We start from the raw sequence: 13,160 nt of genomic DNA, 5'->3' as shown, positions 1-13,160 counted from the left end.
AGTTCATGCGATACTTTGCCGAAGTCACATGTAATGTTATGTTACCATGACGCGCATATAAAAATAAAAGGACCGTTCTCAGGGTTATGTAGCCAAATTATTACTAGTCAGGTTTTCCAGTATTCAGTTAAAAAAGATGGTGTATTTTTTAATGTTTTAACTAAGATTTTTAATATCATTTTAAGTAGTGAAGAAAACAATATCCAAGTGATCATATGCAAGTTCATGTAAACAAGATAATGTGAACTGAATAGTTAGCAGTGAAAATAGATTTGTCCTTCAGGTTCTGCTGGGGACAATGGCGAGAAAGGAGGGGAGGGTTCTGTAATGACAAGAAACATTTTGATATTATTACTTGGAATTGCTGCAAGCAGAAGCCATAGATAATAATAATCTTCAAACTGTAAGAGGTTGAAAGCTCCGAGAAGCCAAGAATGACTGCAGCTGCCTTGAGTGATAGTGGAACAAAGCCATATAGTTGTGAATAGTTTATGCAGATGAAATATAATCGCAGAGTCAAAATGTGCAGCCATCAGGTTTGAGATTCAAGAAGCAGGTGGTACACATGTCTATCTCAGTGTTTTGGAGCAGTTCCCTGGCATCAAACATTTCAAAGAACCGTAGACTAAAGAAAGAGTTTCAGTGTCTACAATTAGATGACAGAAGGGGACCATCACTTCAAACAGAAAATTATTCCTTGTCCGTGGTCTTCTCCAGACATTCAATGAGACAGATTGTTCCTGTTTTAAAATAGTGCCTCAGAACGCAATGCCACTTTTTTTCTGGAAGTGCTAAATGGAAGCTAATGACAGCGAGGAAATGATTTCCAAGTTTTGCAACTGGCAGCCATTATCAGAGGATCTATAAGCTTTTAAAATCCATTTTTATATATTTTGAATCTTGGCTTGTCAAGAACTGGGCAACTCAATATGTAGAGAATGTGGCCAAGGTAGCCTACTGCTCCTGAATTATTTATGATCTGATCATAGCATTTGCACGCTCTTTATTGTCTATTTTTAAAAATCTACATTAAAATAAAAATTGCACCAGTCATGTTTTGCTTCTGCGTTGCTAGGAGAAAATTACCACTGTATTTATTAGTGTTTTAAAAGCCCTGCAGTTTCAGTGGGCAATTAGTGACACTGTAGTGTGATGGAGTTTCTTATCTTCTACTAATCTTAAGTACTGATGAAATCATTAGTTTTGCTGCCTCAAATTTGAGACAAAAAGATATTTTAAGGAAGCATAAACTCTAATAGTATTGAATAAACAATCTGGTGAATTTTAAGACATTTGAATATTTTTCTGTAGCAAATGGAAAACATTAAAATACCTTGTATATTGAGTCTGTATCTGAAAGCAGCTCTGGTCCTTCTTCAATAAAGGAGAGTTTTATTGATCATTTAACAGATTGTGTGATCAATTTTCTCTTTTCCATTCCTAAGAAGTAATTGAATGTATGCATATATGCATGGTCCAAAGCAGCATTGAGTCTAGAGAGCATCAGCTGAACAGCTACCCTTCCGTTTTCCCTTTCAATTGCAAACTTAAAAAATGCACAGCGTAAAATGCATTTTATCCTCAGACAGTTTAAAATGCTGAACCCAGGCATTGATCCATATTCTTTAAATCCTTTGATTATAAATTTGATACTAGAAAGCAAAAATCTTGGTATGCTGTCGCTTCAGTCCATTTTCCTTAGGTGCCTATTCATGCTGATCGTTAGCTATTTGCTGCATGTATATGTTTAACAGCCATTCTGTAATGCTGCCTTTTTTTTCATTTTTCATGGTTTAATTATTCCAGTTGAAAATGAATAAAACTGACAAAAGATTAAAGAAATAATTCCTTCATTATTTAAGAAGTAATGATTGCCCATCATTGGTAAGACAAATGAAATTCAGGTGACCACGTCACATTTCTATCTATTCTACTCCTCCCAGGCTCCCTTTAGAGACCGTAGAAAGGAAAAAGCATTTTTAGGATCCAATATCATCCCAATTTAAGCTTCTAAAATAAGTCAGATGATTTACACATTAAAAATTCTAGTTTCAATTGACTGTAAATGGAAACAAGGGTGACTAGCCTAGATGTTTGCTTTGTAGATGTCCAAAGGTAGATGCTATGAATGTCATCCCTGTGCTTGAAGAAACAATAAATGCCCAGAGATTTTGTTTAATGACACTTAGAATGTGAATGTGCTGTGGCTGTGTTTTTTGATACAAAGGACATGATGCCATTCAGTGTTCTACACAGATGACCAAGTCCAGTTCAGCACAAACACCAAACGCAGTTTAGTCATGTGAGGATTACATTTCAACTGGATTACAGTACTCTGCTTTTCACCTTGGCCAAGTAGTATCAGGGTATTACATGTCCACATTCTTTCCAGAATGGATCATTTTGGGGAACAGCACTGCGATTGTAGACAATGGAAGTGGTGTTTAATATTTATGTTGGAAGATAAATGTAATGGCCTTGACCAGATTAGATCCTGCTCTGCAAAGCAGTGTATATCCTATTACAAATAATAATAAATATTCATTCTTGCCCCAGCAAGCTCACAAAGAGCTAGTTGATAAACAATGAAATGGGAAGAAACTGAGTGGAAGTAGGATTATTTAGGAATGACACATGGCAAGGGCCTCTTGAGCTAAAGAGGGCTGAGAAAGGTGATAGATGTTGAATGCTGAAACATGTTTAGGTTAATGCAGTTAATGTAGGACATTGCCTTAATGGTGATTTTTCCTGTGGGTTTCTCCCCTTAGGATGATTTCCAGCATGCATCCTCAGAAACCAACTGGGAGTCAGTCACAAGCTCTGTCTCAGTAAGTAATTTGTTACTACTTTGCCCATGGATGGATTGATAGGATGGCTTGAATCCAACTCAATAAAATGGCACCTGCCCAGAGGAACCATGTATTCATCTTTGGCAGAGGATGAAATAAGTGTTTATCCAACTCATACTGGAGTCAGTCAGTCTGGTTTTAAGGAGAAAAGATTCAGGATATGCCATCAGCTGTAGTAACCTCATGAGGTGGTCATTGGGAAGCACTCCTTGTTTTCAAATTCATCCTGCCAAATGAAAATACAAGACATAAACTCCTTACAATTTCAGTTGGAACATGTCTTGACCTAAACAGAGAACTATACCTAAAACAGACAGGCAAGAAAAATTGATCTAGCTTTTCATTGTCAATACACAGATGTTTTAAAAGTGTTTGCAGTAAAATATAGCATGCAAAGTCTCCATGTGAGCAGTGAAATGTGACTTAAAGTAGTATAAAGTTTTGTTTTCCTTCTCATTGCGTTTGGTTTGTGTCATTAGCCAAGTAAAGTTAAATGCTGGGTAATGGCAATGTAGCATCAGAATTCCCAATACAGGCAGCTCTATTCTGTGTGCTCTGTTGTCTAGTCAGCAGCATGTCAACTCCTCTTAAACACGAGATGAGGATAAGTGCTCAAAGCAGACTTGAAACCAATGTATTGAGCTTTGATGGAAGAGTGTTTAGTGATTACACCTTTGTTAGAGTAGCTGCCAAAAGTCAACAGTGGAGGAGGATTAGTGTCTAATCCAGGCAGCGAGAAGAGACACAGTTTTGTTCTGCCAAAATTAGAGGTTAAGCCAATGTCACTTGTATTTACCCTGAGTTTGCAAATGATACTTCCCCTTCATGATATGATGCATCGAGAGTCTTGAACCAATTGTGCTGAAAGTTCTGAGTAATAATGGTAACAGGACTGAGATCTACTGGATATGCCAAGCAGAAGATGCAAAAACAGTTTTACTGAAAGGTGTTTTTTATTCTAATATAGGGTTGGAACAAAAGTCTATGTGATAGAATATTTTGTTTAAAAATATGGTAGCTTGATGTTCAAAAATGTGAGCCTAGGGCTCCCTCATCAGGTAACTATGAAAATGAGATCAACTGTATGGTAAACACCATGTTAGTTATCCTCTTTAACCTCGTGAGCTGCACACTATGCCAAGTAACCCAGTATTCTTTTCATATTGCAAAAATGTTTATCTTTCACATCTACTTGTTTCTGAACAGTTGTTGTTAATGTGTTACAAGTAGGAAATTTCAATAGAAATATTACAGGTAGCTAACTGATGCCCAAGGTCCCATGGAAATGTGCAGCTAAACCAGAAGCAGAACCCTAGTTTCATTAGGTTTTCCCACGCCGTCCCTTATCTAATAAAGCGTACTTTCTTCCACTGGGCATGCATTGCACCCATTAGCCCTTTCTTATCATCCAGGGGAATAACGTTGAAAAGTTGAGTAGTTTTTCCCAAAGGCACCAAGGAAAAAGTCTGAGGGCATCAGAATTCTTCTGAAGAGAAAGGTTCAGGGATTCTACTGTGATCTGTAGGGGCAGAAGGACCCCTCAGTTGACAACAAGATGACATACTGTTACACTGATACTCAGCATGACAGATCTAAGTTTTGTCCTTCAGATCTACAGGCAACACAAAGACTCATTTTAGGATCTCTCAGAGTGAAAATTTGAGAGTGAGAAAATTCTTTCTTCCTTGTCTGAAGTCAAATCACAGAGTCATATTTTGGGTTTGTCTTTTTGTCTCTCAGAAAGCAAACCCCAATACTTCTGCCCTTAACCTGTCACAGCATACCCAGAAAAAATTTGTTCCTCGCTGTTAGTTTCCATTATTTGGGAAGTAATGCTATGATCAAAAAACAACTGTGATGCACATTGAACTGTCTGCCAGCTTCACAATGCAGAAAGAAAGTAGAAGAGAATGAGGAAACAGAAATTAAGTGTAAGAGCAATCACAGAAAAAGATACCTTTGTGACCCATGAAATTAAATATGTGTTCAAGGCTTTTAAGAAATGTAGAAAAGATACATAATGTGTAGAAAAGATAAATAATGCTCTTCAGTGCTTCTTGCATTTCACTCTTTCTCTTGCCTTCTCTTTTGATGTGATCTCAGAAACCAGATTACAACAGCACAAGCTCTTCTAAAGCTAGTGCCTCGTTCTTGGCAGGACAAAAGAGAGGCAGTTGGGTTGGCAGCTTTGAAGTTACTTTTGGGCCTGTCACATTATGTTACTGCCAGTAGGTTATCTGAGCTGTTGAAATAATTCCTCTTGATTTGGCTATCACTGAGAAAAAGTTAAGCTTTCTTCTGTGTGTGAATGAGGTTGCACAAATCTCTTGAGTGGGAACCCTTAAATGAATAGAAAATGAGGAAACCCTGCTGCCTGTATGAGTTTGAAATGCCCTGCAAATGCACAGCCTGATCTGAGATTCTGTACTGAAATGCACAGCTGAACACATGAAAATAACTCTTGCATCATCTAAGCCGCACACCCGTGGCCTGATTCTTATGCTGCTGTTTCTTCAGCATCCATTTGGAAGGTAGTCAGCGACTGACGTTTCAGTGTTGGGCTGCAGTCACAGACGAAGTCACAGAGCTCTCCTCAGTGAGCAAATAGCATTTGAGTGCATTTTTCTTTTGTAACTTCAAAGACTGCATTGGCAAGCTGAGTGATGCCTTCCCATAGCACAATCTCTCCTGAAACATTGTTTTAGGTAACAACACTGTGTTCACTTTGCTGGCCTGAGCTTTTCAGCTCCTGAAGTTCCCACCTCTCTGATGGTCTCTGTTCTGAGCCACTTAGAAGTCAGGAGAGATGCTTTGAGGTGTACCTTCCCTTTTAGTGGGTTATGAATTTTTACAGCCATCCGCAGTGTCTTATTTAGTGCTGCATTGTAGAGGCATTGCAGTCACGAGTGGGCCCTCTGAAATTTCTTGTGCTCCTGGTGATAAACAGTAAAGCACAACTGCTTTCTTGACCACACTGTTATAATGTTTTCTATTTCTTCTTCTTCTTGTTTTTAATAATTTGAACTGTCTACGCTTTCAGCTCACATATGCAGTAAAATATAAAGGATTGTTACTTTTGTGATACAATTTACCATTAAAGACATATGTTTTATTTTAAAAGACACTTAAACTTTAAAACTATTTTAGTAAGCATTGAAGGACTCAGTCCTGCAAACAAGTGATTAACTTTACTCAAATGAGTTGACCTTTGCATTACTACCAAACTGAGTGGAGTTAATCACAAAGAGTAATAGTTTAACATATGCATTTATGTGGGAGATGAGGCAAAAAAATATCTTGGGGAGCCATTAATTTTAAATGGCATATTTCTGCTACATTACTTTAGAGCTGGATTTTCGTGAGAGGAGAATATGTCTAGGGTTTTCCCCCCAATGTTTTAACTTGTAAGACCTAAATCCAAACTATTCTTGTGTTATCTTATGCTTCTTGTTAGATAAAGTCAGGTATTTTGACCTTTCAGAAGGTTACAGACCTGCATTTATAGGGTTTTTTGCATGTTTTACACATAGTATTAGGCTTTGTGCTTGGCCAAGGGAAAAAGTGATATCAAGGTAGTGAATACTGTGATTCTAAATAGCAATTATTTAAAAATGCTGAAAGTCCTGTCCAGTAAAAATGAAATTGCTGCAATCTTTCTGTCAAAGTTGTACAACTTGTTCAGTGGTTGCCAAATATGCTCAGAGAATGATACTTGTCTCTTCTTGGTGGGAATTAGTACACCATTTGGTATTACGATATCACTATGTTAGTAATCCCAATATTCATTATTTCATTGCAGGCGTTCAAATATCACTTTTTTTCTTGTTTGCTTAGTAACTTGCATTTTTGGTGGAAAGATGAGAGTATTGACATTTATCAGTGTTTCATAATATATTTAATTCTTGGGAATAAAGAGCCATCTTTTCAAGTCTTTAATCAAGCAAAATTTTTTGTCCAAATTGATCAAGGAGTTGTTGCCTTTCTTTCTCTGCTGTGGTTTCTGATCTGCCTGTTATGGATTTACTGACAGCTGACAGAGCTGTGAAGGCAACCCTCAGCACTGCAAAGTACTTCTGTTCTGTGGTCATGGCCATCACAGTGGTTTCAAAAGACGTTTCCTTTACATCTTTGTATATGTGCACACCATCACCCACTTTGAGAGGCTGGTGTGCTTGTTGACAGTCAGCAGTGGCAGTGCTTCCAGTCCCTCCGTCTCCTCTGGGATTTGCTTGGCAGTTCCTTCTTTTCTTTTACTCTTGAAAAAAAAACCCCAAACACAGGCATAACAAAGCCTGGCCCAGCTAAGGACTTCAAAAGATGGCCCAAAGTAGCTTTAATAATGAGATAAGCTTCTCAGTAACTGTTTTCAATTGTTTAAAGTGGTGTGTAATTTATTCCAAGTACACTGAGATATATGTCACTCTTAGGGGGTATCCTATCCCTCTCCATCAGTGACTGACCCAACGCTCACAGCTGAAGCACTGGATCAGACCATTGCTGCATTTGACACAGTGGAGGACTTGCTCAAACACTTTAATCCAGACTCCTGGCAAGAAGATCTTGAGAATTTGTACACAGACAGTGGCCACCATTATCGAGGCAGGAGCTACCATGACAGGAAGTCCAAAGGTAGGAAAAGACACTACATATATACTTTGGGGCAAGACCAGGATATTCCTTCACTCCTCATAAAAATGTCTGTTGGTCAGGTGTTAGATTGTCACAGTGCAAGGTTCTATCTATTAAAAACAGTGATAAGTCATTTAATCCTTAATCAATTTCTGACTGAGTAGGACCTCGCCTGAAACATCAGACAGAAAACTGCCCATCATTATAATGATTCACAAATGAAAATATAGGCCCACGTGTAAAGCACAGATGGTTCTCAGCTTCATCCTCTTAAACACTGCTTTATGTGTAAGGCATGGGGCTCCTAATTACCTGCACTATCAACCTCCTTAAAATACCCTGCTTAGGGATTGTTCTGTGTTGAGTAAGGAATAATCACTTTTATCATGTTATGCATAGGGAAGCATCTGGTGCAGACACCTGTATGTGCAGCTGGTTTTTTAGGATGTGAACATCTCCTTGTTTTTCATTATGTTGGCAGGAAACATTTTTATGGTTTAACATCTTTGCCTGTAATTGAGCAAAGCACACATTTCTGGGTTGTTTCTTGATTCCTTCTGTTCATTCAAATCATCCACCAAATGGCAAAGCAAAGGGGAGCTAAGCAAGCAGTACAAACCCATCATGATAAACAAATACTATTTAGAAGACACAGTCCTACTCTGGGGTAACCATGCACTGAAAGGTCTGATCAAATTGCCCTTTATGTTCAAATACAGATTTAAGAGGCTTGTTAGGGTTCTCCAAGATGACAATTGCTGTAGTTTTCACAGAAGATTTGGAGTTAAATATTTTATTTGAATTCTCTTGTCATTATTGTCTTCTGTGCTTCTTCATAACTTTAAAATTATAATGCCCAAATCACAGTTCTGATTCTCTGCAATCTACTGCTTATTTGCATCTCAAATCCCATCCTCACTACATTAAGCATGTGCTAAGCAGGGAGAGAGGATTTTAATTTTATGTTTGTAACTTACTTGCTCTCGAATGCTGAGGCTTTGATCTTAAAAGGGATATGTAGGTTGCATCTGTATTAGGGAAAATAGTGTCAAGGAGCATTCCCAGGACCTGAAATCCAGTCACAATATTGCTCAGTTGTCAGCTGGTCTCTGCTTGGTTTTGGCCTAGGCTAAATGTCATTCTCCCAGGTCATTGCTGAGCATGAACCAGGAGTTGGCAGACAGCAGCTGTCATTCCTACTTGGTAATTTGCACGTGGCCACCTTGTCTCGGAGAGTAAGAGAAATGGTAGGGATGTGAGCTGTCCCACGGATGCCAACTTTTGTGCAGGAGAATGATCTCAAGCACATACAATGTATTAGTGCACAGACAACTTGGCGTACAGTTTCCGAGACACATTAGCTATCTGTCTCTGGTTTTGGGCTCAGCATTTCAGAGGAATCTGCAATAAAGTACTGAGTACTAATCCAGTAAAAACTGAATCCCTTTACTTTGTTCCGTTTTAACATGTCAGAAATTTCAAGCATCCACAACACATTTTGTGAAAAATGTCACCTAACTGCTGCTGCCTCACTTCTGAGGTCAGTTTGAGTTCATATGGGGTGCTGCAAAACACAGTCTGTGTGTCCTCTATTCCCAGGTTGTGTTTGGCACCAATAGACACGTATACAAAAGGAATAAAGGATCTGGCTTGACTTTAATAGAAGCTGATTAGAAACCTGGATCCCATACTGGTTCTATTCTCCAGATTTCATTTGATTCTCATATCACATTTGACCTATTACCCCTATATGTAAATCATCAGCTATATAAAAAACAGCATTTGCTGCTTCATTGATGCTGATCATGTAGGGAAGAGATATCAATCTGACCCGGTAGTGCTTGGAAAAATCAAATGTATAAAAGTTTCTCCATTTGCTACAAATGTAATTCAGCTTCTTGCGTAACAAAACACTGTAAAAAGCATGAAGTTTTCCAGTTATTCATACTTGATTTATTTTAATAGTATTTTTACATTGTTTTGGTTATAGGAATATGAAAAAAAAAAAAAACTTTTATGGCAGTTGTAGTTTTGTCTTCAAATTCAATGCCAAAGTCCCTGACTGTTAGCAGCCTTTTGGACAAACATACCTCACCACAATCAAATCCTTTAAAAAAATTCAGTTAAGAATTTTTATGTAGTCATAAATTTCTGACAAGATTGCAGACTTGTTCTTGGGTTATGTCAGAAGTAGGGAATAGCTTTAACAAGTCCTTAAATTAGAAATGCTTGGTAGCTTTTAAACACAGACCCTGCATCTCTGAGGAATGTTTATAGGCACTGGGATAGCCTTGCAACATAGAATAGATTATACCATCGTTTACTTCAGATATCTATCTGTTTCTGCTTCCAGCTTGGGTTTCAATTTTTATCCTTAGCTAGAATAGCCCTAAGGTAGATAAGAACAATTTAATGTAATCTCTGCCTATCTTTTACAGCATTTTTGGAACATGTCATATAGATGATACAAATTAATCACTAATGATTTCACTCCTATCCAACTCTCTGCCCATACAAAATTGTTCCACAAAATTGAGCTTAAGAGGATGTGTTGCTAAATACCAATTCTGATAATAGGGATGTGTGATAAATGATATTTAAATGGTATAGTTTTCCAATTTGGCAATCAATCATCTATAAAGATAAGCATTAGGGTCAAGAAAATAAGAAGTACAGTATTTCAGCATAGCTGAAACTCACAAAATCACAGACTAGATCAACTGGAAAGGCAGCTCAGGACTTTGTCTTGTCCAGCCCCTCTGTTCAAGGCAAGGCCACCAAAAGCAGATTGTTCCAGACCATGACCAGTCAGGTTTTAAATTTCTCTAAGGATGGAGACTGCACAACTTTTCCAGACAATCTATGTCTGACCACCCTCCAAACAACAAAAAACAAAAAAGTGAGGGTTTTTTAAATATTATTACCTACCTCCCATCATGGATTTTTACACATTGATATGCACATATACAATAATTTCTCCCTGGATACCCCTGTGAGAATCTAAAGTATTAAATCTATATGTGTGATAACTCCATTCCATCTGATCTCACATCTCTACAACACTGATGCGACTCTGTTGAGTTAAATGCATTTCTTTCCATTTACACTATTGAAATGAGATATTGGTGTCAGGTGTGTCTCACTAATGACCACAGGAAGTCTGAAATTTAGTTCTACTATGTTCAGTGCAGTTTACTGTTAACCACTCCATTAAAAGTTACCCGTAGAGCTGCAGAGAAACTCAGACAGGCCGAGAGGGGCAAAAAAAGAAGGAGGAAGACACATATGCACATTTTCAAAATCCTTACATGAGAAGCCTTGTGTAATCTATAAACTACAGTATACACATCTTACATGAAAAGATGACAAGTAGATGTTTCGAATAACCTTTGCAGCAGTTATACTAATAAATGTTTGCATTTTAGATTCTGAAAATGAATATGCAGCCTTAAGCTCATTCTAAACTCTTAAGAAAAAGTCAGTTGATACTAATTAAAGTATATCCATTAAAATAATTCTTTTTGCATTGCTATAATCTATTGTAACTGACCTCAGTGTCATAGTAATTCTGCTATTACAAATATAAAGCATCTTTAAAAGGATATCAGTGGCTACTGAGTTATTTAATACCATTCTTAGCAAGAGTAGAGATAGATATAAAAAAAAACCAGTCATACTCCACAGTTATGTTGAACTTGTAGGCAAATAAGTTTCTCTTCTTTTAGAGACTTACAAGAAGCATTCAGATATGTTTGAAGGAAACCTCATCTTACGGTTTAAATTTTTTAAAACATCAGTATATCTGCTTAATAATATTAGAAGAGCTCCTCAGAGATACTGTTGTAAATGGTTTCACCCATCAATTAAACATTATTTAACTTTTTCTACATGCTTTTTTGCATTTGTCATTTGTTGTTCACTCTGAAGTTTTACATCCCATTGAAAAAGGCTTTAAAATTTGAAAAAAAGCTCTTCCTGTGAAATGGCTTGTGCAGAAATGAAGAAAGAAAGGAGAAAGAAAATGTTAATTGTTTCTCATCATATAAGTAGATCTAAATGTCTAGGGGATGGTACCTAGAAAAAGAGTTCATTTTAAAAAAAAACAATGTGTCATGTTGATTTTTTTTCTTCTTTTCAGAAATAAGCCTAGGAAGCAGGAACTCATGTAGATAGATACATTTTCATAGTTAACGAGACTACACACACCTCTGAGCTCATTTTCTTTGTTAGAAATAGTATGAAATAAGCTTTTGGCTATCAGAAGAAATTAATTAGGTGGGACATTCTTGCAGTAACATCTGTCTACAATGACAGCTTTACAAGTTAAATAAATAAACGCTTGATGGCATAGCCACACTGCTCTCTAGAAGAGAAGTTGCAGGATGGGGCCACAAGTTTTCATGGAATATTTCTGCTGTCCATTGCCAAACAGATTCCCAAGATGAGACAAGTTTTGTCATGTTCTTAATAGTTTTTAATTGTTGCTGCTTACAATGGTCTAGCAAGAGGTTAAAATTTTGACTTGTAATTTCTCAGGAGTTTAAAAACAGTGGCCAATAGATTACTGCAAACATCCTTTTACCCTTCCTTGAAGGATTCTGGGATAGCTGCCAGCAAGTTTCTGTGCAGCTATCCCAGAACAGGTAGTGCAGCCATAACAAATGCTGAATACTCATTCATTCATGGAAAAGGTGAATATTCCAAACAGATAGAATACTTTCTCAAATAGCTGCTAATTTAAAGTAATCCTTCTAATTAAAAAACAAGATATTTCTTGCACCCTCTCCAGTTGAAAACCAAGTTTTCTATTGATGCAAACTATGCACATTCATTCACTTCACAATCTAATTCGGATCTACGTCTGTATCCTTCCCCCTGTGTAACAAATGAGACTTCCCTCATACTTCACATGACATTATTGTCTGTCACTCTAGTGAAAGCTTTTCTTATTAAACTTTTTTTTAAATGGTAGTGAAACTTGCAGTGTATTATTTGTCACTGTAGTAAGCTGTTAAATTCAATTGATTTCAATGAAACTGTCCTCTTAAGACAGTGGCAGTTTAGCTTACTTCTGCTACCTGACAGCTGATAATTGGTTTGCCAGTCTACAATAGGCCTATCTATTGTGAACCTTGTTTCAGGCAGATAGTTATAATCCCACTGAAATTCTGGTCTCTCATTCCTCTAAAACAACAGGTACTCTATTTAGAAGGTTTGTCTTTGCATTGTGATTCTGTTCTAAATCCAAACTGTATCTTCCACAAGAAAGATTTGGACAGTATCAAAGTTTTCAGGTATGTTTAACAAAGTGTTTGTTGTGGTATCATTAAGCATGTGCAGTGGAACAGTGAAAACCATCAGCCATGTCAGCCATGTTTGTTGAAGACTGAAAGCAACAGGATTTAGTCAGCATTTGTCATGGAGAAGAAAAACTTCATCAGTGTCAGTGAATTTAAGTGATTTAATCAGTGGAAAATAATTACTGTTTTCATATGTATGGAACTACATTTTCCAGGTCTAGATCAATCACACCATAGCTTCAGTAGATACAGCACTGCCCTGAATATCTTTAGCTGCTTTTACAGTACTTCTACCTGACACAGCCCCAGCACCTACCTTTAATCTAGTGAAGCGTGAATGCTGGGAAGAAAGGGTTCATTAGGTCTCTGAGAAATTCCATAC

At 37.3% G+C, this 13,160-nt stretch overlaps 1 protein-coding gene across 3 annotated transcripts in view; it reads left to right on the top strand.

Annotated features, from left to right (window-relative positions):
• PDGFD (platelet derived growth factor D) overlaps positions 1-13,160 on the top strand; it is a 140,577-nt gene that overhangs the window by 105,259 nt on the left and 22,158 nt on the right. For 2 of the 3 annotated variants that reach the window (XM_062020397.1, XM_062020396.1), the window contains exons 4-5: positions 2,769-2,828; positions 7,277-7,478. In XM_062020397.1, the coding sequence (XP_061876381.1) occupies positions 2,769-2,828; positions 7,277-7,478 (262 nt within the window). The remainder of the gene's footprint in view (positions 1-2,768; positions 2,829-7,276; positions 7,479-13,160) is intronic. The other variant, XM_062020398.1, reaches the window with a different exon arrangement.

This window comes from Colius striatus, chromosome 1 (assembly GCF_028858725.1).
Source record: "Colius striatus isolate bColStr4 chromosome 1, bColStr4.1.hap1, whole genome shotgun sequence".
Classification (NCBI taxonomy): Eukaryota; Metazoa; Chordata; class Aves; order Coliiformes; family Coliidae; genus Colius; species Colius striatus.
Note: the sequence above shows the minus strand (reverse complement) of the source record. Positions and strands in the feature narration are given on the sequence as shown.